Raw genomic sequence first — 26,891 nt, forward strand, 5'->3', positions numbered from 1 at the left:
TCCCTAGAGCTCCGAGGTCTGGCAGACTAGCCAATCAGTGAGCTCCAGGTTCTGGGAGCGACCTTGTCTTCATAATATAAGATGGAGAGGTACAGATGGAGACACCCAGCATTGACATACAGGCACATACACTATGCTCACACATACAAAGCAAGTCTCCCTGGCTGGGGCCAAGCTGAGTGGTGGAGCACTTACCTCAGGAAAAAAAGAAAGTTAGCTGGATGTGGTGGTACAGGACTTTAATCCAAGCTTACAGGAGGTGGGGGAAGGGAGGACCCCAAGATCAAGGTATTGGTTTGAGGCCCTCAAACACACAGGAAGTTGAGCCATTAACAAATATGTCCATAGCCCGATGAAAATTACCACACCTCATGTTTATGTGTGCCCTCATGTGCTGTTCCACATACACCCGCTGTCCTGTACTGAATTCAGCTGCCCTTGTGATCCACCATCCAGGAGCAGTCTGACACCGTAAAGCAACACTGAACAATGGTCTCTGGCTGCTCTGGGACTACCCTGTGAGGAAGAGCTCCGCAGAGCACTAGGAAGGGTGTGCAAGGCCTCGCACGCACCTGTCTGCGGCAGTGAGGGCAGCCAGCTTGGCCTCCCCGGGCTGCGGCTCTGAGGGGTCATCCAGGATCTGCTGTATCTGCTGCTCCAGCTCTCGGGGCCTCAGCAGTCTCCCATCATGGTAGAGCCAGACCTTGAAGTAGCGGCCTCTGTGGTACACGACAATGTGCCGGCTGTCCTTGATGTGTTGGATGGTGTCTGCAGTGGTGAAGACACGAAGGAGTGACAAGACGTCAGAAAGCCTTGGGAGCATCAGATCACACTGTGCTTTGTGAGGATCTCATGTAGCCCAGGCTGGGCTTAAACTCCCTGTGTAGCCAAGGATGACCTTGAACTCCTGATCCTCCTGCCTCCATCCCCTGAGTTCTAACAGAGTTTCGTGGTCCTTGACTCCATGCTGAGTCACCTGCTCCCTTTGGATTACCCAGCCCTTCTAATCTAAGCCTCAGTTTCCTATCTATGAAACAAGGTTGGCACATGTAGTATTGAATGGGATCTCAGTATTGTATGACCTCACCGAGCACACAGCATTTCCATAAATTATAATTTGTTGTCTTTCAACAGGGTTTCATTAAGAAGCTTTAGCTGGCCTGTAACTCACTATGTAGACATAGTATAGACCAGACTGGGCTCACACTCACAGAAATCTACCTATCTCAGCCTCCTGAATACTAGGATTAAAGGCATGTGCCACCATACCCAGCGTTACCCAGATTTTAATATTTATGATCACTACTATTACAGACCATGATGGAGCCAGCGAGACGGCTCAGCTGGGAAAGGGACTTGTGCCTCGCCTGGATCCACACGGTGGAAGAAGAGAACCAGTTCCCTCAGTAAAATTCTATTTATTTATCTTGTGTGAGTGCTCAGACATGTGTGAGGACAAGCATGTCCTGTACATGTGTAGATGGCAGAGGACAGCTTGTGGGAGTCTGTTTTCTCCTACCACAGGGGTTCCTAGGATCAAGCACAAGCACCAGGCTTGCAGACAGGCACATGCAGGTGCTGAGCCACTTCGCCAACCCTTCTTGACTCTAGTTCCTGTTCTAGAGCTGTGTCCTGCCTGTCAGAGGTAACTCTGTTCCCTCACATGCCCCTGTACCCATGATGCTTTGCCCTTCTATAGGCCAGAAACAGTGGACTACAGGCTCTGGCTCCAGGAAGTGGAATAAATCTTTCCTCCCTAAGTAGTTTTGCTCAGGTATTTGTCACCATGTTTAAAAGTGACCTCAGCAAGACTGCATGGCACCACCTGGCATCCATTCTCCCTCCCTGTCTTTTCCAAGGATGTCCTAGATAGAAGCAGATTAGAAGATCGCCCAGCCCAGGCTAGGCTGCCAACAGCAAGCGGCTGGGCCACAATCCAGCTCCTCGGGCGTGTTGGTTCTCAAGGGTATTTTACAGCAAACCCTGCATGTGGGCCAGAGTAAGATGCCCAAGGAGTCTTGTCGGAATTCCAGGAGGTCTGGGGGAAATGCCCAATAAAAGAAACTCTCAACTGAAGAAATACTAAAATCTGGAAACCGGCCCATTGTCCAGGCCTAGTGGACAAAGTAAATTCAGGCCAGAGCTGGGGTTCGGTTGTCTAATATATATGAAGCCAAGAGTTCCAATCGAAGCAACAAATACTCTGGGCATGATGACACACGCCTATAATCCCAGTGGGAGGCAAGAGGGCCATCCTCAGGGGTGCATTGTTTTAGGTCAGTCTAGAACACATGAGATTCTGTTCCCAAACCACTACCAATGACAAAAGACAAAGGGATTCCAAGAGGAGAAACATTCAGAAACAGACACTCTTGGGACAGACCCCATAGACCATTTTCCCCTCATGTTCCCCAACAATTCCCGGTTCTGAGCAGCAGAATGGCAAATGCTGGGTCCCAGGGGAGACCCTGGTGAGCACTACCCACCTGTCTCCTCCCCAGGGATGCGGGAAGTATTGAAGAGTCTCTCCCACTGGGCAGAGCAGAGTGGAATTGTGGATCCCAGAAGACGAATCTGTAATAAAAATGTATTTTAAACCAACAGGCAAAACTCCCACAGGAAAGCTTTGCAATGAGCTGATTAAAATTCGGCCTGTTTCCTGTGCTCACTGCCCAGTCTGACTACATCATTCAGCGTCCCCTGGGGTAGCAACTGGGGGACTCGCTGAGCTGTGCCAGGGTACTGAAGTTCCTTCCAGATAAACACCTAAGCCACCCAAGGTTATGAAGAAGCAGTTCTCCTGAGGAGTTCACCAGTATATCAATCCATGTGGAGGTCAGAGGACAGTTTGTAGGAGCTGGTTCTCTCTTACCATCATGATCCCCAGAATCCATGAACCCATGGACTCAGGCCTCACAAAGTCCCTAACTGTACCTGGACCTCACTGAGTAGGCCTGTTAGGAGCCCCAGCTTTGTCTGACTCTGGCTCCCCAGTGCTAGGGTTACAACCGTGCACTGGTCATGTGGCTGGGCACCACTGGGTCATGTCTAAACACAAGTCTCAAAGCGAGCACTTTATCAACTGAGCCGTCTCTCTAGTCTCCCAAGAAAAAATTTTTTAAAAGATTTATGTATATGAGTACACTGTAGCTGTCTTTAGACATACCAGAAGAGGGTATCGGATCCCATTACAGATGGTTGTGAGCCACCATGTGGTTGCTGGGAATTGATCTCAGGACCTCTGGAAGAGCAGTCAGTGCTCTTAACCACTGTGCCATCTCTCCAGCCCCCAAAAGATTGATTATTTATTTATTTATTTATTTATTTTTGGTTTTTCGAGACAGGGTTTCTCTGTGTAGCCCTGGCTGTCCTGGAACTCACTCTGTAGACCAGGCTGGTCTCGAACTCAGAAAACCGCCTGCCTCTGCCTCTCAAGTGCTGGGATTAAAGGCCTGCAACACCACTGCCCGGCCCAAGAGATTTTTTTTTAAAAGGCAAGTTTACATACCGGTTTGAGTTCCTCACGGTCAACCATGCGACGATACAGCAGTATGGCGTGGATGGTGTTCCCAGCTCTCGCCGCCTGAATATGGGTGGGGGTGATGTAGAGCATCTCCTGTGAGGACGAGACAGCAGAGAGGGCTCATCGGGATGACACGGTGGTCTGTAAACACTGTGGGGGGAGGCTGGGGAGGGTTGGGAGGGCTGGGGGGCCCTCCCTGACAGCTCTGCTCAGTTACAACTGCCTTTGTATTTGTTTTAGGTGGGCTTTTGGTTTTTGTTATTTTTTTGAGACCAGGTTATGTAGCTTTTAGGTGATCCTCCTACCCCAGGTTCCTGAGTGCTAGGATTACAGATGTGTGTCATTATGCCTGACTTTACAACTTTGGACAGTTTTATTACTGCTTTAGGTCTATTTGTTTTTCTGGCAGATTGGAGGTTTTTTCTTTATGTGTATGCATGTGATTGTGTGGGGTTAAGTGTACACATGTGTGCATGTACCCAGAGAGGCCAAAAGAGGAATCCAGCCTCCTGCAACTGGAGTTACAGATGGTTCTGAACCACCTGACATGTGTGCTGGGAACCGAACTCGGGTCCTCTGGAAGAGCAGCAAGTTCTCTTAAACCGCTAAACCATCCTTCTAGCCCCAAACTTACTTTTTTGAGAGAGTATCTCATATAACTTAGGTGGACCTTGAACTACATATGTAGCCAAGGATCCTCCTGTCTGCACCTCCCTCATGCCTGGCAGGCATGAGCCACCACAAGCTCTCATTTTGTTATTGCAACGCCAGCTTCCATCTGTTCCACCACAGGTTCAAGGCCAGCCTGCATTTATTTAGCAAGTGCTGTTTGCCGTGAACATGTTTTGCAATGCAAAGATATTTGTACTGTTGGGTGGGGCCAGGGACCCCTTAGACACAGGAGGGTCTAACGCATGGGCCCCAGGTGGGCTCTTCACAGCACCATGAAGACTTGGACAACAGAAGCAGAAGCAAGAGGAGGAGTCCATTTCGAGCTTTCCCAGCAGCCATGGGGCCACCTGGCAGAACAAAGGCGTCTTGGCTGCAGTGGGAATGGAAGAGCAACTCACCATGGCGTAGTAGTTGCTGTTGACCATGAGTGGCCCTCGGCCTCGCAGGTAGATGTATTCCTCCCACCAGTCACTCACCTACGGTACAAACACAAGTCAGAGTGCTGAGCAGCCATGCCCAGATGTATACAAAACTTTCCGGAAGGTTCCGGCATATGACAGGGTCCAAAGCAAAGCTGTCTTAAGCAGACAGGCCACAGGAGTTAAGAGACATACTGGTGCCGGCGGTGGTGGCGCACACCTTTAATCCTAGCACTTGGGAGGCAGAGGCAGGTGGATTTCTGAGTTCGAGGCCAGCCTGGTCTACAGAATGAGTTCCAGGACAGCCAGGGCTACACAGAGAAACCCTGTCTCGAAAAACAAACAAACAAACAAACAAACAAACAAACAAACAAAAAGAGTATTAAAGGGAGAAGGGAGACCTGGCTAGATAATAGACCACCCATCATTTCATACTGCACAAGTCGGGGCTGGGTTTTAGCTCAACTGTTAGAATGCATAAAATGGGACACAGAGCTATTCAGCAGTGCACACACGGGCACACATGGGCACACACGGGCACACACGGGCAGGGGGATCAGGAGTTCAAGGTCATAGCAAGTTCCAGACTGCTACATAGCAAATTTGAGGCTACCCTGGGGGTCACATCAGTCTGTCTCCAAAAACCTGTAACTGCCAAAGTGTCCTGGCTGAAAGTGGGTGCTGTGCTGAACGGTTGCCTGATATTCACCAGGCCTTGGGTCTCATACCCTGCACTGCAGAAAAACAAAAAACAAAAACCACAGATCTCCCCAGAGATCCATCTTCCTCTTCCTGATGCCTGGGTACATCTCAGCCACAGCACTAAGCCTGAGGCCAGGATGTGTTGTCTCGATTCTCCAGAGTAACTGTAGTAATGGTGCCCAGCAAGCTGCCCTAGCTACCCAGAAGCTGCTGATTTACAACCCATGCTGATTTGAGCACTTTGCTGGGCCACACACCTGAGGAAAGGTTTGCATGAGAGTCTAAATGCACAGCAGGCCAGCTGCCTAGGATTAGACCCAGAACCTGATGGCTGAGGGTCCTGTGGCTTCCTGCCCTCCCAGTCATAGGGCCTGGGTCTGGCACCATCTGCTGGTTCTGCTGGATCCTTCTTTCTATTTCTTTTTGTCTATATTTCTGTTCATTTTTGTCTATTTATTATTTGTGTTTTTAAAATAATTTTTCTTTTTTGGAGGGTCAGGGGTCAGGGTTTCTCTGTGTATCCCTGGCTGTCCTGGAGCTGTAAACTAGACTGGTCTTGAACTCAGAGATCCACCTGCCTCTGCCTTTCCAAGTGCTGGGACTGAAGGTATGCACTAAGATTTTTTTTCATGTGTGTGTTTTGCCTCCATATAGGTATGTGCACCATGTGTGTGCTTGGTGGAAGTCAGAAAAAGATGTTGGATCCCCTGCACTTTGGAACTATAGATGGCTGTGAGCCACCTTGTGGGTGCTGGGAACCAAACCACAGCTAGAACTCTGTGACCCTGGTACTTAAATGGGGAACTTTCATACTGAAACACCTCACTGAGAAAAGATCTACCTGCAGAATTACTTACATAATTTGTGGCCCACCAGGATTTTAGCTTCAAATACCACTGCAATTTGGGTCCGAGGTTGACAGCAAAATCCTGGGCCAACGCTGTCATGCGCTGGAAGTCTCCTTCCTTCATCAGCGGCCTCACTGATTCTAGATACTGGAGAGAGAAAGCATGGGCGGAGTTAAACACCCTCCTCCAAGCCGTGGATCACTTCACATGCCTCAGAAAAGTAAGACCGTGTAGAAAAGGTTGGAAAAACTTCCTTAGGTTAGTTTGTCCTCTGCTTCTATACAGGCTGGATTAGACAGTCCCCTACAGGGCTGAGCAGGGCTGCAGGTGGATGATAATTAAGGCCACTGCTTCCTGATGGAGGTACCAAATACCTGGCCATTGCTTCAATGATGACCTGGGTGGGTGTGGTGAGATGGGTGGGACAACCCTGACAACCCGTGAGGTCAGGAAGGTGCTGGACAAGGCGGTCATGGTACAGGCCATGTCTAGGGTCTAAATCTTCAGTTTAGACAGACTGACAGGTGCGCACATTGAACAGGTTTGGGGGTAAAACATACAGGAACATCTCACTCACAATCTTCTCTTTTCCGAAAGATTTATGTATGAGTGCTCTATCACCTGGGTGCCAAAAGAGGACACTGGATCCCATTACAGATGGTTGTGAGCCACCATGTAGTTCCTGAAAATTGAACTCAGAACCTCTGAAAGAGCAGCCAGTGCTCTCAACTGCTGAGCCAACTCTCACTATACAACTGAGGCTGGTCTTGAACTCCTGACCCTCCTCCTATCTTTATCCCCGAAGTGCTGGGATGACAGGCATGTGCATCAGGAAAGCAGGACTCTTTCTGAGAATCCTGAAAGCTCTCACCTGTACCTGAGTGAGTTCCAGGAAACAGAACTGCCACCAAACCTGATTGGTCAGGAAACAAAACCAGGTTTGAGCAGAGTGTGATGGACAATCCCAGCACTCAGGAGGCGAGGTAGCGGGAATCGATGAGTGTTCAACTCCAGCCTGGTCTACATAGAAAATTTCAGGCCAACCAAGGCTACTTAGGGCTGGCTTTGCACAATGAAGAGTGGGGCCTTTCTTCAGCAGGGCCAGCTGCTATTGTCTGGCTAACTCCAGTGCAACATGTGTACTGATGAGACCAAGGCTGCACACTCCAGGGCCAAGCTGGTGATCACTCGTCTAGCACACACAAGGCCCTGGATTCTATCCCTGGCACTGCATAAAACCAAGTGTAATAGGGCTGGCCTTCTACCCCAGGACTCAGGGGGCAGATGCAGAAGAACCAGAGAATCTAGGTCATTCTCAGCTACATAGGGAAATCTAGGAAGTTCAAGACCAGTCTGGGCAACGTGAGATCCTGTCTCAGGAAGAGGAGTGGGGCAGGCAGGTGGCTGCACCACCAAGCTGAGACTGGGAGTCTCATCTTTGGTCCTTCCTCGATCTGGAAGAGAGATGGAAAGGAACCTGCCAAGGGCAATAAGGACTAAATCACTAAGCTGGGACCCAACTCCTGAAGCCAAGATGTTTTTGATTTACAGTTCTGAAAAGAAGGCAGAAGTATCAACAATATGGGTGCCCCCCCCCAGCATTGGAAGCTGGAATACACTAAGGTGCTGCCATTTTACGGCAGATTGGGATCACCCTCTGCTACTCTGTGATGTGACATCCCACCCGTGGACACTGCCATCAACAAGAGGTGGCAGGCACCCAGATAAAACCATGCATAGATATTCCCAGCTTCCCTGCTTGCAACACAGCCCACACTCACTCCATCAGATGGACAGATAACTGGTCTACCCACAGGAGAGCGTTATCAGCCACAAAAGGGGAAGAAGCCCTGTTAGGACAGGGATGAACCTTGAAATCATCCTGCTTTGGGAAGCTGAGACAGGAGGATTGAAAGTCTGAAGCTAGCCGGGCAGTGGTGGCGCACGCCTTTAATCCCAGCACTTGGGAGGCAGAGGCAGGCGGATTTCTGAGTTCGAGGCCAGCCTGGTCTACAGAGTGAGTTCCAGGACAGTCAGGACTACACAGAGAAACCCTGTCTCAAAAAAAAAAAAAAAAAAGTCTGAAGCTAGCCTGGGTTAAGATCCTGCTTCAAAGCAAAATAAACACTAGTGGGGGGTGGAACCCCACAAAAGTCACATATTACACAATCCCATTCATGTCATATTCCCTGAATAGGCAGAACTAGAAACAGAAAGTGGAACAGAAGTTGGCAGGCCTGGGGCAGGGAGCGTGGGAGTTATTGCCTAATCACTACGGCTTCTGCCCGAGGCCATAAAAAAGCCCAGCAATCTGGGGTAGTCACAACTGCAAGATGCCCTAGATATAATTAGCCCTGCTGAGCTTACACGAGAAAACAGTTGAAACGATTCTCTCTGTGTGTGCACACGCCGAGAGTTGGAGTGCACAGACACATCCTTGTATGGTGGCATTTGAAAGACAGAGGCAGAAGGGGTCATCCTGACACATGCTATCCAACCCCTTGGAAGCAGCCTGAAGTTTACCAATCAGGCTAGGCTCACTGGGCTAGGGATCCTCCTGCCTCCAGTCCCCAGTACTGGGATTACAGTGTGTGCCACAAATCTGTCATTATTATGTATGGGTTCTGACAAATCAAATTCAGGACCTCATGCTTGTCAGGCAAGCATTTTACTGACTGAGCCATCTCCTTAACCATTTTCTTTCTTCCATTTTTGTTTGGTTGGTTGGTTGGGTTTTTTTTTATAGTGTTTCACTGTGTAGCCCTGGCTGTTCTGAACTCACAAGAGAACTGCCTACCTCTGCCTCTTGGGTACAAGGATTAAAAAACATGTGCCTTCATGCCCAGCCTTTTAAAAAATAATAATAAATGTTGTCTTTGCCACAGTTTAAAGTAATGGTTACACTCAAATCACTGAACTTTCCACATTAAACAAGGGAACCATATGGTCTTAAACTGGATCTCAATAAAACCACTAAAAAGTAAATATACCCCAATAGGTGGGACATAGCACCCTTAAACACTGCAGATGCAAAAATGCTCTAGAGAAAACAGGGTCAAGCCATGGATAGTGAAACTCGTCTATCATCAGGAGGCTAAGGCAAGAGGATCAAGAGTTCAAGGTCATGGGGCTGGAGAGATGGCACAGAGGTTAAGAGCACTGACTGCTCTTCCAGAGGTCCTGAGTTCAATTCCCAGCGACCACATGGTGGATCACAACCATCTGTAATGGGATCTGATGCTCTCTTCTAGTGTGTCTGAGGTCAGCTACAGTGTACTCATAAACATAAAATAAATAAATCTTAAAGAAAGAAAGAAAGAAAGAAAGAAAGAAAGAAAGAAAGAAAGAAAGAAAGAAAGGAAGGAAGGAAGAAAGAAAGGAAGAAAGAAAGAAAGAAAACCAAAACAAAACAAAAACCCCAACCAAACAAGTACACAAAAAGAGTCCAAGGCCAGCGTGAGTTAACTAGAAAGACCTTGTATCAAAATATGTACCAAAAAATATGTATCAAAGGACTGTGGATGTAGCTCACTGGCAGAGCACTTGTCTAGCATGCAAAAGGACTCTGTGGCTGGGAGTTGGGGGACATTATTATAATAACTGTACAGAAGAGACTGCAGAGAAATGACAAAGATTAAGGACTGCAATTTATGGTCACAATTAGACAGAAACATTGACCCCAAGGACGCAGGCATCTCGTCATGAGTGTGAATCATACCTACCCTGCTCACAGTATCTTTGACAGCTGGGACAGGCAGGCGCGGCAGAGACGTCTGGAAGCTGTACAACATGGGCTTTCGACCTGAGAAGACCTTGACCATAGCCTGAAGATACAAGTTACATTTTCAAAGATGAGACTGTGTTAAGGAGCCAAAGCCAGGGTTCAATTGCATATGACTTGTTGAGTGTTTATGACAGAGCCATTCCCTGTTCTACACCGTCGGGCTCCAGTCAAACAATACAGGTCCCACTAAAAGCTCAGCTGAAAAAAAAACCCAAAAAACAAAAAAATGTCTTCTGGTGTGGCTGCCTACTGTCTTTCCTAAGAACCCAGGATCTGACAGTGATTCTGCAGGTGGGCTGTCTGCCTCCTGGAAGGTCCTTGGTTTGAAGCTGGTGCTGGCTCTGCATATACGGAGTACGGTCAGCTGAGGTGCCTGATCCCTCAAGCCACTCCCAGGGGCAGCAGTGTGTCCCTCCTGCCCATCAGGTCAAGCAACCTAGAGAGTGAGCTCCTCCCACAGCCTGTACAAAGATCGTGCAGGCCAGCTATGGAAGGCAGCTGTCTCCTGCTGGCAGAAGCTAGGGCATCTCTAAGGGTTCAAGGTATAGTAGGTGAGGATTCCCGATGCTCAGGAGTGCTGGGATTCAGTCCAACATCAGCCACAAGGGCCATCCTAGAGGACACTGTTTAAGCCTGTGGGTTAAGTTTTGCTACTCTGGACATTATAAAACTCATATATAAGGTGGAAACTGGTTTGGGAAAGAGTGGAGGCCAGGAGTGTGTGCTGGGTAGCAAGGGAACCTGGAAGAAGTTCACAAGTGCGGGTGATGGGGGGGCACACTGGCCTGTAGATCAAGGTCAAGGCTAAGATGACTCCTCCCAAGCACAAAGAAGGAACCCACTGAGAAGTAATTTGAAAGACAATGTCACCAGGACCAGATTCATTAAAATCCTGTACAAACCTTGGGTGCAGAAAATTATTATTTCTTTATAAAAATCAGAAGCCAAGATTGGTGACAATATGTGGGTGGGGGAACATGTGACAGACACACAATGGTGTGTGTATGGGAAGGAGAGGTTGGGATCTGAGTGCCACAGAGGGAGGTCTTGGGAGTGATCCACCATCCTCCACTCCCAAACCCCCACACTCCAGAGAACTAAACCTATAAAAGCAGCTCGCTGGGGCTTCGGATGTACTTCAGTGGGTAGACAGCTCAACTGGGTAAGCCAAGCATGAAGCTCCAGGTTTGACCACTGGCATCTCATAAAAAACCAGGCATGGCAGTGCATGTCTGAGCTGGAGGCAGGAGAACCAGAGACTCAAGGTCATCCTTCGCTACACAGTCAATGTATGGCCAGCCATCATGACATGAGCCCTCACCTCAAAAACCAAAACTAAACAACAACAAAAGTCTCCACAACTAGTTATAATTTGACAAGCACCCATGCATATGACATAACCCTCTCCCTTAAACAGGGTGCCTTGGGCTAAAGGTCATGGAGAAATGGAGAAAACTGCCTGGTTAGGGTAAATCATGTGATCTGACCAGCTCAGGAAACCGTCTGGTGTCTGCCTGCAAAGTGGCCCCCAAGGCTACAAAGACCTCGTGGGTGGTACTTAGGCTCAATATCCAACCTGAACTACAGGCCACACAGAGGTGAACGGAGGGAGAGATGGCAGAACTCCCAGAAACCATTAGCAAAAGCAGCTCTGGCTCCATCCATGCAAGTGTCAAGGTGAGCCATAGCTCTCCCATAGCCAGAGGCTGGGGACAGGTCACACACCAAGGGACAAAGGAGGAGAGGTCTAAGAAGGCAAGGGTCCTGCTCTGACTGGATGGGTCCGCCACAGCGGGTCCCCTAGCAGGCGGCGGGTGGTTACCATCCAGATCCTGGTGCTTCGGCTCATTTTGCCGTGCTCTGCAAACATCCAGCCGTGGTAGGAGAGCAGCACCTTCAGTGAGTAGCGCATAGTCATGATGATGGCCACCCAGAGCCCGGTTCCAAAGAGGATGCCACTCACGATGTTCTTCGTCTGGCCTGACATGCGGCCACTGTGGGGATGGACCAGACAAGTAGCTAAGGCATTGGCATGGAAGGTGGCAATAGCAGCTACCAGAAAGCAGGCTAACCAAGCACCCTCCCAGGGACAAGAAAAAGCAGGTTGCAATACCCTGAAGCAGAGGAAACCTGAGGGACCCCAACTCTCATAGTACTCTGGCAGTCTCTACCTCTCTCAAAATGAGCCAGCCCTGGCTGGGTGCAGCAGACTGGCCTGTCTCTGGAGTGGTCCTGGCACTCTGGTGTCAGACCAGAGACCAGCCTGGGCAACACAGTGAGCCTTCTAGCCCCAAGGACAAAGCAAGAGGCCAGCCGGCAACCTGAGCAATCTTGAACAACACACAATTTTCTGGGTCTCTGGAGGAATGATGGAGAGGCTCCTGTGGGGCAGAGAGCTGCTCACAATGGCAATTGCTTCCAGTGGGTGGGGACTGCCAACTGCTGCACACAGGGATCCTGGCCTGTTTTCAGATTATAATGCTTTGCCACTCTCTCAAACATACCTTGTTTGTATTTGCAGGGTTTTGCTGTGCCCAGGGGTAAACACAGGGCTTTATGCTTGCTAGGCAGGGGCTCAACCCCTGAGTTATATCCCCAGCCCTCAAATATGATGCTGTTTTTATTCATAAGAAACTCAAACGTCCCAGCACACTGGAGACAGAGGCAGGTAGGCCTCTGTGAGTTCAAGACCAGCATGGTATACATAAGAAGACCTTGTCTCAAAAACAAAAACAGAACAAAATAAAACCAAAAAAACCCACATAAATAATAATAAATAAATCTTTTAAAAAACTTAAAAAATTTTAAAGTAGTTAAAAATCAAAGTCACAGACTATGAAAGAAAAATGAAGACAAAGCACAGCTGTTTTGTGGGGTTATTTTAGTTATTTTAGAAATGGAAAAATAGTGACAAAAATAAAAACTAGCCTCTCCTCTTCATGGCTCAGGTTACATCAAGGAAGAAGGGGTGTAAAGGGTGCACCAGCAGACAAGACTCACTGAGCAGTGGACCTGGCCAGCAGGCCCGACCAGTGACACTCCAGCAGGGGGCGCTAAATAAACTCAGAGGGTTAAAAAACAAGGTTCTAGTTAAGAGTTGGACGGATTTGATCAAGATACCCTGTTGACATGTATGGAATTATCAAGGAACAAATAAAAGATGTTCTATTAAAAACCAAGAGGTCAGGCCTGGTTCAGAGGTTAAAAGCACTGGCTGCTCTTCCAGAGATTCTGAATTCAACTCTCAGCAACCACATGGTGGCTCATGACCATGTATAATGAGATCTGATGCCCTCTTCTGGCCTGCAAGCGTACATACAAATACATACATACATACATACATACATACATACATACATACATACTATATGCATAATAGGTAAATAATACATAATAAATAAACAAATCTAAAAAAACAAAACTAAGAGGTCCCAAATGATCAGAGTAGTAGCATATCTAACCTTCAGGGTTCTAATATAGGAAAACATTAACATCACGTAAGAGACAAGTTTCTTCCTTGGTAAAAGACCTATGCTCTGGAGACCTCACCTCCAAGAACAGGATCCGTGCCTAGCACAACTGTCATCAGAAGATGCTTCCTCCTGCAGCTGCTGGGAACAGATACAAAGTGGCTCACAATCATCTGAAACTCTGGTCTCAGGGGATCTGATGCCCTCTTCTGACCGCCGAAAGTACGCACATGATACACAGACATACATGTAGGCTACACATACACATAGAATAAAATTTTTTAAAAAATCCAAGCTAGGCATGGTGTCACATGCAGAGGCAAACAGATCTCTATGAGTTCCTGAGGTGAGCTCGGTCAACACAGCAAGTTCCAGGACAGCCAGGGCTACATAGAGAGACCCTGTCTCAAAAATACAAACTAAAAAACATAAACAAACAAAACAACCAAGAACAAAAACACAACCACAACAACAACAACAACAAAAGTAATCCAACAATTAGCTGTGTTGATAACCGCTATGATCTTCCTTTCAGATCTAATCAGACAGAACTGAAGCAGCCTAGGGACACAACACAGGAGCTTCATCCACACTGGGAAGATAGTTCTAGAACAGCCCTCCAGGCTACAAGACTCTGAGCCTTCACCTGGCCTTTCTAAATTTGGGCCAGAGATGACCTAGTTTACGAAAATAGAGTCCAAGGGACGAAGTAACAAATCTTATAAAGACCAAGATTAAACAGGTTTTAGTAGCTAGCATAGCTGTGTGCAATCCGGCTTTGAGACACACACAGCTCATGTTAAGAGCAAAGTGTGGCTGTTGACCTCACAGCTGCCTCGGGCCAGGCAGGCAGCTCAACACACAGGGCTGTAAGGTGAGTGTCCACAGGACTTCCCTCACCTCTCAGGACAGCACAGCTCCAGTCTTTAGTGACCAGATCTGCCAGCTGCTTCTGAGAACCTAATCGAAGCTGGATGTTCCAGGCCCCAGGCAGACAGGATCCTTGGCAGGACGCCTGGACAAGCATTTTTATCTTGTTTCCTGCGGTTGCTTACAAAGGAATGACCAATGCTGCCTGGAGGGGTAGAGGCTGAGGAGCTGGCTGGCTTCTCAGTCACTCCTGGGTGTCTCAATCAGAGAGGGGACAGGGCATGGAGAGCCATTAAAGAAGGACCTCCAGGATTCCCGAGCACCTACTCTAAGCTGTCTTAAACCATACCACACTGCTGGGTTAAATCTGCTAGTCGACCTAAGTCAGCAGAAACCAATTCTTCCAGCTGTGAGCGTCCCCTGGGGCCAGTCTCTCATCTGTTTGCTTGTGCAATCCTTCCTAGTGTACAGTATCTACAGCTGAACAACCAGGACAGAGAAACTGGAACAGCCTAGAGCTGAGCTGGAGAGATGGCTCAGTGGTTAAGAGAATTTGCTGCTCTTCCAGAGGTCCTGAGTTTAAGGCTGGTTCTCACACTCCTAGCTGAGGTTAACCCTCAACAAGACTCCTCACCCAGGACCCCTCCCCAACTTCTGGCCAGGAAGCAAGGCCAAGTGCAAAGCAAGGAGCTTTCAGTCAGTGCTCAGTTATAAAACCACTGTTTGCCTTGAAGGACTCACGTGACACAGGACAGCTAGGGCCAATTCTGAGACAGCATGTTTGAGCCCGGAGTGGTAGTACATGCCTGCAGTCCATGTGGTACACAGAGAGTTGAGGTTAACCTCATCAAGAGTTCAAGGTCACCCTACCTTACACAGCAGCTTGAGACTAGCCTGGGATACTTGAGACTCTGTCTCAGAAAAACAAAAGAAGAAAATGTGTCCAAATGCACAAGGTAACTGAGGTGCCTATGTTCTGTGCCCAGCCACTCCACACTGAGAGGATCTAACAGCCTCCATCCTAGATGGTAACAGGGCCCTGCATGGCATAACTGTTACCAGGGGTGATCTAAGGCTGTGTGGTTCAGTGGTAAGAGCTAGCCTAGCATGCAGGAGCTCCAAGGCTCCAACACAGAGAAATGTGTGGAATGTTCCCTATCTACCTTCTAGATCAGGTCCAGCATCCAACAGGAGGCCTTAGGTCCAAAGGACTCAAGAGAAGTCTTACAGGGCTGAAGTGGTTAAGAACACCTGTTGCTCTTGCAGATGACCCAAGTTTGGTTCCCAGCACCTACACCAGGTAGTTACCGAATGCTTCTAACATCAATTTCAGGAAATATAAAAGCCTCCTCTGGCCTGTGAGGGCACCAGGCACACATGTGGTGCACATACATACACACAAACATGCAGGCAAAACACTCATATACATGAAAATGAATAGATAAATCTTTTTTAAAAAGCTAGGTATTGTGGGACACACTTTTAATCCCAACACTCTGGAGGCAAAGGCAGGTAGATCTCTGAGTTCTAGACCAGACTGGTCTACAGTGCCAGACCAGCTGGAGCTATACAGGGAGACCCTGTCTTAAAAAAAAAAAAAAAAAAGGGGGGGGGGAGGGAGGGGGGGGGGGGGGGGGGGGGGGAGGGGGGGAGAGAGAGAGACAGAGAGAGAGAGAGAGAGAGAGAGAGAGAGAGAGAGAGAGAGAGAGAGAGCCAAAGCTGGCCAGGCCCTGTCCCTAAACAGGATGACGACGACTTTTAAGTTCCCAGAATAAACTAAAACCCAAAGCTAAGGAGTAATGGATCTCCCTCCTCCCTGCAGGTCATTTAAGCCACTGTGGAGGGGCCAAGGGCTGAAGTGTCCCTGAGCAATGAGTGGCAGTAAGCTCAGAGGACCAGATCACTGGACGGACTAACCCCAGGGCAACAACCACACTGGGAGCCATTTTCTGGGGCAGAGATGTCCTCTGAGGTCACCACTGGCTCCATCTACTGCCACAGTTTGACCTCAGGAAGACAGACACCTGGAAGGCAGGTCCCCATGCCTCTGCCATTCTTAGCCTGGTCTCCAGAGGAAGGGTGGCAGTGTCTGCAGACTTTCAATAGCAGGTCAAGAAAGCAAAGAGGATGCATATGGAAGAACAGCAATAGCGTTGTACAGAGACAGTCCAGATCGAGGACAGTCATCATCTTCTTCAAGATGCAGAGGGTGGGGGCGGGCTACTCACGTGGTGTCCAGGGTCCGACTGATCTTCGCAATCATGCCCAGGGAGGGGTCCACTTTGGTATGCATGGATGATATCACACCCACCACCACGATAAGCCAGCTGGAGGGACTCGCAGGGAACACACCAGTGATGATGCCATTCTGGAAAGACAAGTCGGCTGTGAGCAGCACCCTCCCTGAGGCCACCATCACTGTCTGTCAGCAGCCCTGTGGCAATAGGCAGCTGAGACATCAGGCAGCAGGGAGAAGGTGCCGTGTACAGGCCACCAAAGACCAAGGCCCAGTAATTGTGTCTCTTCTTGGAGTCACAACTGCCTCACCTTCACACAATCTATTCTCTCCCCTGACTTCTGAGCCCAAATGCATCCTGGGAGATTCCCCATGAAGGATTTTGAGTCAGTAGAACAGCCAGGCCTGACTTACCACACAGGTCTCCATACGGTGACTGACAACTCTGGCACTGTGAGGTCCCATTCCCAGTCTGCCACTATCTGGCAGTCAGGAACCCCAACTCCCAAACTCCCCTTGCCCCATTCCTGAGTCAAGATGCGTTTACAGGAGTCCCCATACCATTACTACAAAACAACCCAGTAAAATAAAGTTTAAATTAAAATAATTTTTGTTACATTCATTTATTGTGCAGAGGTGGATGCAAAGACCATAAAGTGCAATGGTGGAAGTCAGAGGTCAGGTCTCTGCTCTCTTATGGAACTTTGGGTCAAATGCAGGTCATTAGCTGAGCTCCAATCTTGCCCACCCAATTAAAAAACTGGTATAAAAAAGAGGGGCTAGGGGAGAGAAGGCTCGAATGACTCAGAGCTGGTCAGACTCCACCAGCTCTGGGAACCAGGAGGAGGGTGGTGGGAAGAGCTGGCTTTCTCTGCTTTGTTGGATGTTTGAGTCTTACAAAAGATTAATTCTATTTTGTTATTTTTTGTTTTGTTTTGTTTTGAGTGCTGGGATTAGAGAAGTGTGCCACCATGCCTAGCATAATAAAGTCTTAATGGATATACACATTTCATCCCAGCACTTGGGAGGCAGAGGCAGACAGAGCTCTGTGAGTTTGAGGCCAGCCTGATCTCCATAGTGGGTACCAGGTCAGCCATGAATACAGAGTGACACTAACTCAATAATATTGATATTAACAATAACAGCCCTCCAAGCATGGTGTGGGGGCTCATACATCTTCCCTGCACTTAAGAGGCTAAGACGGAACTGCCTTTAGTTACAGAGCAGCCTGGCTAGAGCCAGACATTGTCTCAAAAGAGTAAAACAAGGCTAGGAGATGGCTGAGTGGGTAAAGCACTTACCACACAAGCAGGAGGAAGGCCTGGCATTTGGATCTCTAGAATCAATGTAAACGCCGGGCAGGAACGGCATCCACCTGTATGTAACCCCAGTGCTCCAAAGGAAAGTGGGCTAACTAGACTAGCCAGACTCTTGACTAGCCAGAATCAGTGATCTCAGGTTCAGTGAGAGACTCACCTCTATAAATGAAGCTATAGAGGAAGATATCCACTGTAAAGGTCAGGCCTCCATGCGCGTGCGCGCGCACACACACACACACACACACACACACACACACACACTCATGCATGCTCTTTCTCTCTCTCCCCCACCCCTGTACACATAGGCAAACAAGACCAAAAAGAAAAACCTTTCATTAAACACATTCTTGGGGCTAGAGAAGGTTCAATAATTCAGAGCACTTGCTCTTGAAGAAGACCCGAGTTCAGTTCCTAACACCCACATCAGGTATCTGGCAACCACCTGTAACTTCAGCTTCAGGGAATCCAATGCCTCTGGCCTCTGCAGGCACCTGCAACTCAGATACACCTACCCATACACAGACACACAGGGATATACATAATTAAAAGTAAAACAATTTTTTAAAGAGAACTAAAGCCCCACACCTGTGATCTCAGCACTCAGGAGGTAGAGGCAGGAAGATCAGGAACTCTACAAGGAATCCCTCACTATACTGTCCGTTTGTGGCTAGCCTTAGTTACATATGTCACAAAAACAAAAGGTTCTTCTCAGAGGCCAGTGTGATGTTCCCAGCACTTTGGAGGCTGAGGCAGGATGATTGTCTAGCTTGGACTAGAATGAGACCCTATCTCAAAAATAGAAGCATAAATCAGTAAATAAACTTATTAAAATTAAAAATATGTAAATACACCAGCCATAGTGGCACACACCGTTAACCACAGTGCTTGGGAGGCAGAAGCAGGTGGATCTCTGTAAGTTTGAGGCTAACCTGGTATACAGAGTCTATAGGACTTGTCTACAGGACAGCCAGGGCTACACAGAGAAAGCTTGTCTTGAAAAACAACAAACACACACATACACACACACAAAAAACCAACAACAACAAACCCACCAGACTGGGGATGTGGCTCAAGAGGTGGTTTGACTGCCCAGCCTGAGCAAACCCCTGATCTCCATCCCTGAAGCCAACCAATCCCTAAGAAACTTAATAAACCCCCACAAAAGCATGCCTGTGGCTCAGCAGCAGGGAGGACAGAGGAAGAAGAACCAGGCATTCAAGGTCATCCTCAGCTACATGGAGACTTACAGGTCAGCCTGAGCTACATGAAACTTTTTCTTTAAATAAGATACAAATTCACTGAAGTTTGAAAATAACCCTTTTCAGTAAGGTGCCAGGGACATGGCTGAGGGGCAGAGGGCAGAACTGTGTTCCTATCTTGACGATGTCTCCCATAAATGGGCTCCTGGCTCTGGCTTCAGCTGCTTGGCCTGTTTTACACTGATCTGGTGAGTCCCACCAGCGCTCCAGGGCATGGTAACATAGGCTTGTCATCCCAGCACTCTGTGAGTTCAAGGCCAGTCTGGTTTACAGAGTGAGTTCCAGGAGAGTGAGGGATGCAGAGAGACTGTGTCTTGAAAATCGGAAACAAACAAACAAAAAACCCAAAACCCAACAGTAAGAAGGAACAATAAGGAGGAGCTAGGAGGCCATTCTATACATCTGTGTCTTCCACAAGCCTTGGCCAGCGTGGGGACTACTGCTGTCTCAGAGACTAACCTAAGACACATTCCTTCCTCAGCAGGGCCCAGGGAGGTGCACTAGACACCCTGAGCAAGTACTGCAGTGACGATCATGCAACCAACCTTGAATCGGATAAACTTCTTCTTCCAGGAGTGCAGCCCCGACAGGCAGATCTGTTTGAGGGCTTCATGGCTCAGGCGGAGGTCGATGCCATCAGGGGTGACAGTGAACTGGAAGGCCACAGCTTGATGAGCCTCTGCCATCTTGAATGGTGACCTGGAGAAGGGGTGAGAGATGGCTTTGAGAAGCCAGGCACCAGGAACCAGCAGGGGAAGGCCTTCTCAAAGTGAACCCTGTGGCTGAACAGATTCACACTGGCCCCATCAGACCTGCTCTATTTAAAGGCCTGGGGTGACGGTGTGGGCTCATGCTACCACCAACCCCCTCTGCCTATCCCATAGAGCCACACCTCCAATGGCATCCTCAGACAGCATGGCAAAGGACACTGGTGGCCATGCATTGACCTGAACTGCAGAGATGAATCTTCTTGCAGCCCATCCCCTTCAAGTGTTGTGCACACACACATGGAGTAGCCACAAACAAGCCCCAGCGGCCCTGAACCCTGACATCCAGAGAGGACCATTGCGTCTCCAGCTTTGGACAGTGTTATAAAGACTCCATGTGTGTTGGTGAGATAGTTCAACTGGACAAGCTTGTTCTTCCAAAGACTGACAATGTAAGTTCCATTTCAGAACCCAGGAAAGGTGGACGGAGAGGGCCAATTCCACAAAGTTGTCCTTTGACCTTCACAACAACACTGTGGTGTGCATGCCCTGCCCACCACATGGAATAAATAAAAGTGCTTTTTACACTGGCTATGGTGGTGCATGCCGTTAATCTCAGCATTTAGGAGGCAGAAGCAGGCAGATTTCTGAGTTTGAGGCCAGCCTGTGTACAGCAGAAGTTCCAGGACAGCCAGGGCTACATAGAAAAACCCCAACTCAAAAACAAACAAAAAACCTCCACTAGCATCCTACATACTGCACAGACCCTCACTGGTCCTGGTCCTTTGAGGCCAGTCCTAAAGTCAAACTGATCTTAAGCACCCATGTATGGGGCCTTCATCATCCCTGCACAAAAAAAAAACAAGGTCTCTTCTGCGAAAACTTGTCCAATTCAATACAGGTAATCATAGAAATCTACAGGTGCTGTCTCAGTATCTAGCATGTGTGAAGCCCAGGTTAGATCCCCAGACCCCAAAATAAGAGGATGTGGAGCTGGAGAGACAGCTTGGCTGGAAACAGTGTTTCCTGCTCTTGCAGAGGACCTGAATTCAATTCCCAGCACCCAAGTCAAGCAGCTCGCTGCCACCTGTAGCTCCAGTTCCATGAGATCTGATGTCCTCTTTTGGCCTCTGTGGGTACTGCACTCACATGCACATAAACACAGTGTAGACTAGTACATGTAAATAATAGAACGAGAGAGATGGACAACATACTCTTTTCCTCTCATTTTCACTTACTCCGGTTGTCTGTCGGAATCAACAGCTTCCAACCCCCTCCACACGCAGCACAGAGAAGTGTCTCGCCTCTTCTCTTCCTAGCTTCCCTCACTCTCCAGCACTGCCTGAGGCATTCCCTCTTCTGAAGGTGTACAACCCATTTTCCAAAGCTGTTTGTTACAAAGTGTATGTATAAATATATATATGCATATATGTATATATGTGTATACATATATGTATTTGCGCGCGCGCGCGCACACACACACACACACACACACACACATATACACATATATATATATATATATGATAAGATACAAGGTAAAAAGCTATGCAGAACAATAATAAAATCTAATTTATGGGTGTGTTCTCATCAGATAGTAACTTTGCTACCGAGACTGGATGGAGGGTCTGAGATACCTATCAAAACCAACAGGTATCAGGACCAGAGAGATGGCTTAGCTGTTAAAAGCACTTATTAATCTTACAGAGGACCTGTGTTTGGTTCCCAGCATTTCAATGGTGACTAACAGCTGTCAGTGGATCCCATGCCATCTTCTGTCCTTCCGTAGGCACTATATATACATGCATATATATGCATGTAGGCAAAACACTCAGATTTTTAAAAAATCCTTAAATATGTGCCTTTTTAGAATATAGGCAGTCAGGATTGTAGGCTGTACCTCAGGTGGAAAAATGCCTGTTTAGCTTACACAAGCCCTGGGCATGATGCCCAGTATTGTGTGTGGTGGCACATGCCTGTAATTCCAGCACTCAGGAGATGGAGGCAAGGTCAGGAGTTCAGAGTTATCCTTGGCTATACTAAAAGATAGAGGGCAACCTGGGCTACATGACATCAACAAGCAGAATTGGGGATGTAGCTCAGTCACAGATCATTTGCTAATGTATATGAGGCCTGGGTTCTATCCCAGCCCTGCAAAAGAAATTAATATATATAATATATAATATTATATTAATATATAATGTATAATGTATAATATATAATATATATAACTCAAAGATAAGATATCGACCAACGCTAGCTGTGTGTGGTGGCACGCATCTCAGGAGGATGAGGCGGAAGGATTGCCACAAGTTTGAGGCCAGCTTGATTGACCTATCAGCCTAACCTGCAGAATGAGATGGTGTCAACTGTCAATCACTTGTTCATTCAACAAATATTTGCTGGCTGCCTCCCATGTACCAGTGAGGTGAGGATCTAGACCCTCATAGAAATGCCCCTTCTGCCCTCTTGTGGCATAGATGAGAGGCAAAGAGTAAGCAATGCCTACAAAGCAGTTCGGATGTGGGAGAAAGAGGGCCAGGCAGGGCACCACAGAGCTCAGCGGCCATTCTGGAAAGAAGAGCAGACAGCCCTGGCCCAGTGTGGTGCCAGTGAAGAAGATGACAACCTACGGAACAGGTCTGAGACCTGTGGGCTGGACGAGCTGATAAAAGAGACCCTCCAGCCTTGAACTATGTGCTTTACGAAGCCACTCCTGGGGTGGGAGGAGCCGACAGCAGACAATTCACCTGTGGACCTGCTGTGTTGAAAATGTCAGTGTCACCGAGGACACCTAGGTGGAGCAGCTAGGGACAGGAGGATGTGGGAGGAAGAGGACAACGCTCGCAGGCAACACACCTGCAAACTGGCCTTTGAGCACTGTTCTGACCTCAAAAAGGTTGAGGGGGGAACAGCCTGGTACTGAAGATAATTTAGAGGCCAAGGGAAGTCCCAGTGTATCTACATCCTGTGGCAGGCAGGAAGAGGGCAACAGGGCCTGGCGGTAGTCAATGTACACGCTCAACTTAAAGCCAGCAAGACAGCTCAAGGCACAGAGCATGGCTCTGGGCCGGTGAGGAGGTTCACATCAGCAATCCCTGGAACTTCTGATCTTTCTTCATCTACCTCCCAAGTGCTGGATTACAGATATGAGCCACCGTTCTTGATTTATGCACTGCCAGGGATGGAAGTCAGGGCATGCTAGGCAGGATTCCTACATATGCATCAATCGTGGGGCTGGTAGACAGACAAGAAACCTTCCCCAACCCTCCCAGGCAAACAGGGCTCTATCTTGACAAATAGGGCTCTGTGGCTGGCCACCTGGCCAGTCTTTTCTATGACCTCAATAGTGAGCCAGGCACAGTGGCATATTCTCTGTAATTGCACTAGTTGTAAGGCAGAGGCAGGAGTATTGTTTCAAGTTCAAAGCCAGCCTGTGAGCTCAACAGTGAATTCCAGGCTGGGCTACAGACAGATCTTGTAACAACAACAAAAACAAAAGTGAACTTGATAAATACATTAATGAATTTTTAAAACACCAGGAAACTATTTTGATGTAAACTTTTCTGTTGTGTGTATGTGTACGTACGTGCGTACGTGGGTGTGCATACCTGGAGGCCTCAGTTCAACACTAGATGGCTTCCTCTGTGGCTTACAACCTTACTGTTGGGAGGCAAGGCCTCTCACAGAACCTGGATCACACTGACCAGCTGAGTGATCAGTGAGTAACCTCCCGTTCCCACCACCTACCCCAGCTCTGGAATTACTGGCCTGCGCTGCTGTTCTCAGCATTTTACGTGGATACTGAGGCTCACACTCAGGTCCTCAAGCTTGCCCAGCAAGCACTTTACCCACTGAGTCATCTTCCCAGCCCACAAGGGGGTTGTTAACAGCCATGGATTAAACAGTGTTGCAATTAATTCTATCCAAAGTCACAAGCCACATGTTTCCCCAGAAAACAAACCTAGTCCTAGGACAATCATGGGGCCTGGGGACATTTATGGTGTCCTTTCCAGGGTGAAATAGCCCTGTCACATGACCTGAGTTTAATGTTCAGAACCACCTGAACCTACCAGGTGTGACTACACAAGCCTATAAACCCAGCACTAGGGATGTAGAAGCAAGAGGCTCTTCAAGGTTATCCTTGGCTACACAGTGAATTCAACACCAGCCTGGTCTACACAAAGCCCCATCACCAACAGGCTAAAAAAAACCTGCCTAAACTTAATAAAGGTCTTGTTCACAAGGCAGTCCTGCTGCTTTGTGGGCGTGCATGAGCAATGCACTCTACCCTCACCCAGCCTCCCTGCTTCAAGCAGGCACTGGTGCCGGAAAACACCAGCCTGAGAAACTCAGGCCTGCAGATCTAATGAAGCAGTCCCAGCCTCCATGTTGGCTTCACAGACTACTTCAAATTCTCAGACTGCTTCTGGAAGTCACCAAGAAGTACAAAACTTAATCACAGTACAGGAACGGCTAGAATGCAAATAATGAGTGACAGGTGCTGCCAAGGACACTGAGAAATCAGGGAGTTTCACCTGCCACTGTCAAAGAACTGTGACAGGGTTCGGGTCATTCTGGAAAACAGCCTGTCCTTTCCTGAAAGGCTAAGCAGTAAGCTATTCTAGGCAGTGAGTTCCAGGCTAGCCTGGGCTACACTAAAAGACCAAATCTCAATGATGACAAAACAAAAAAACAAAACAAAAAAAACCAAACCTAAACCCCATGGAATCCAGCACCTTCTCCTTGGCTAAGATAACCCACACAAGTTCACATGAAAACCTATACACAGGTGTTCACAGCAGCCATGGACATGACAGACAAAACTACAGGCACAGCCAGGTGTCCTTCCACAGCAGGAGAGGAAACTACAGCCAGGCCCTTCCATAGGAGGAGGAGCGTGGGTAAACTGACACAGTCACACACCAGGAACATGACTTGACCCTGAGAAGGAAAGCAGCACCAACACACACAGAGACCCAGAAGAAAGCATGACACCAGGGTCTGGGGACATGGCTGAGTGGGCAGAGGGTTCACCTTACACACACACGGCCCAGGGTTCCATCCCAGCACCACACAAACCAGACATGGTGGCACTCTCCTGAGGTCACACAAACCAGGCATGGTGGCACTCTCCTGAGGTCGCAGCACTTGAGAGAGGAGGCGGAAGGATCAGAAGTTCAAATCATCCTTGGCTAGAGCATAAGCTAGAAGCTAGCCTGAGCTACAGGAGATCCTGTCTCATAAAACCAAGTCAAATCAGCATGGCAGGAAGCCAAGGAAGCCAAGTGTCACTCCATTTACATGACGTGTCCAGAACAGAACAAACCTACAGAGAAGGAAAGATCAGAGAGGCCAGGGGATGGGCCGGGGGAGGTTGGATGAGGGCTAAGAAGGAGTATTTGGGGGGTTGAAAAAAATGTTCCCAAACTGATTAGAATGCTACACAGTGGCACGTTGCTGTGAATAAATCAAAAACCACCAAAACACAGACTTTAGATGGGTGAATTACTTATGAGAATTATCCACTGTCTTAGGATTCTACTGCTTCAATGAAACACGTGACCAAAACAAGCTGGGGAGGAAAAGGTTTATTTGACACAAGCGTCACAGTTCATCATCAAAGGAAGTCAGGACAGGAATTCCAAATAGGGCGGAACCTAGAGGCAGGAGCTGATGCAGAGGACATAGTGTTTGTTGCTTACTGGCTTGCTCTGCTTGGCTTGCTCAGCCTGCTTTCCTTTAGAACCCAGGACCATCAGCCCAGGGATGGCACCATCCACAATAGGCCAGGGCTGGGCCCTCCCCCATCAATCACTAATTAAGAAAATCCCTCACAGCCCAATCTTATGGAGGTATTTTCGCAATTGAGGTTCCCTCCTCCCTCCCAGATGACTGACTGTAGACTGTGTCAAGTTCATATAAAACTAGCTTAGGCATACCTCATTGAGGCTGTTATTTAAAAATACTGTCAAGCCGGGCGGTGGTGGCGCACACCTTTAATCCCAGCACTTGGGAGACAGAGGCAGGAGGATTTCTGAGTTTGAGGCCAGCCTGGTCTACAGAGTGAGTTCCAGGACAGCCAGGGCTACACAGAGAAACCCTGTCTTGAAAAAACAAAAACAAAAAACAAAAAACAAAAAAAAACTGTCTCAGAGGCTAGAGAAATGGCTCAGTCATCAAGAGTGCTTGCTGCTCTTCCAGAAGATCCTAGTTTAGTTCCCAGAACCCACATTAAGAGGCTCACAACCACCTGTAATTATGGTTCCAGGATATTTGATGCCCTCTTCTGGCTTCTGTGGGCACTGCACTTACGTGGTGCACACACACACACACACACACACTCTCTCTCTCTCTCTCCCTCTCTCTCTCTCACACACACACACTCTCTCTCTCTTTCTCTCTGTCACACACACACACACAGAGTTACATACACAAATAAATAAATAAAAATTTAAATTGAGTTTCTCTTCCTAGATGGCTCAGCAGCCACTGGCTGCTCTTCTAAATAAGCCAGTCAGATTCCCAGCACCCACATGGCAGCTCACAACCATCTGTGATCCCAGTTCCAGGGAATGTGATACCTTCCTCTGGTCTCTCTGGCCACCAGACACTCATATGGTACACAGACATACAGACAAAATATCCAAACACATAAAAGTAAATAAATTTTTAAAATTGATACACAAATTTATCTTTTTTTATTTTGTCTTGTATTTTGAGTCATGGTCTTTGTATGTAACCCCAGCTATTCTGGAACTCACTCTGTAAACCAGAATGGTCTTGACCTCCCAGAGATTCCCCTGCCTCTTTCTCTCCAGTACTGGTATTAAAAATGTGGGCACCACCATGTCCTGCTAAAACATATCACTTGGAAAAAAATCCATCCTGTCTCAACTGGGCATGGTAGTTCACATCTGTAATTCCTGAGTGGTTGAGGCAGGAGGCTTGCTGTGAGACCTACAGAAGTAAGAATCTGTCTCAAACAAAACAAAAAACAGAATAGGAAGGTGGTTCCGTTGGTGAAGCTTGCACAAGATGTCCAAGTTGGGTCCCGACCCCAAATAAAAATCTAGGTGGTG

The 26,891-nt window shown here is 48.0% G+C and overlaps 1 protein-coding gene across 1 annotated transcript in view; it reads right to left on the bottom strand.

The window, feature by feature from the left end:
* The window catches only part of Cpt1a (carnitine palmitoyltransferase 1A), a 59,880-nt gene that overhangs the window by 16,886 nt on the left and 16,103 nt on the right, over positions 1-26,891 (bottom strand). Inside the window, exons 2-10 of the mRNA XM_028770992.1 lie at positions 19,648-19,801; positions 16,517-16,656; positions 11,771-11,942; positions 9,887-9,988; positions 6,174-6,311; positions 4,594-4,671; positions 3,509-3,616; positions 2,487-2,574; positions 573-768 (exon numbers count right to left, since the gene is read on the bottom strand). Coding sequence (XP_028626825.1) covers positions 573-768; positions 2,487-2,574; positions 3,509-3,616; positions 4,594-4,671; positions 6,174-6,311; positions 9,887-9,988; positions 11,771-11,942; positions 16,517-16,656; positions 19,648-19,788 — 1,163 coding nt within the window. The 5' untranslated portion in view covers positions 19,789-19,801. The remainder of the gene's footprint in view (positions 1-572; positions 769-2,486; positions 2,575-3,508; positions 3,617-4,593; positions 4,672-6,173; positions 6,312-9,886; positions 9,989-11,770; positions 11,943-16,516; positions 16,657-19,647; positions 19,802-26,891) is intronic.

Source organism: Grammomys surdaster, unplaced genomic scaffold, assembly GCF_004785775.1.
Source record: "Grammomys surdaster isolate TR1022 unplaced genomic scaffold, NIH_TR_1.0 205, whole genome shotgun sequence".
Lineage (NCBI taxonomy): Eukaryota > Metazoa > Chordata > Mammalia > Rodentia > Muridae > Grammomys > Grammomys surdaster.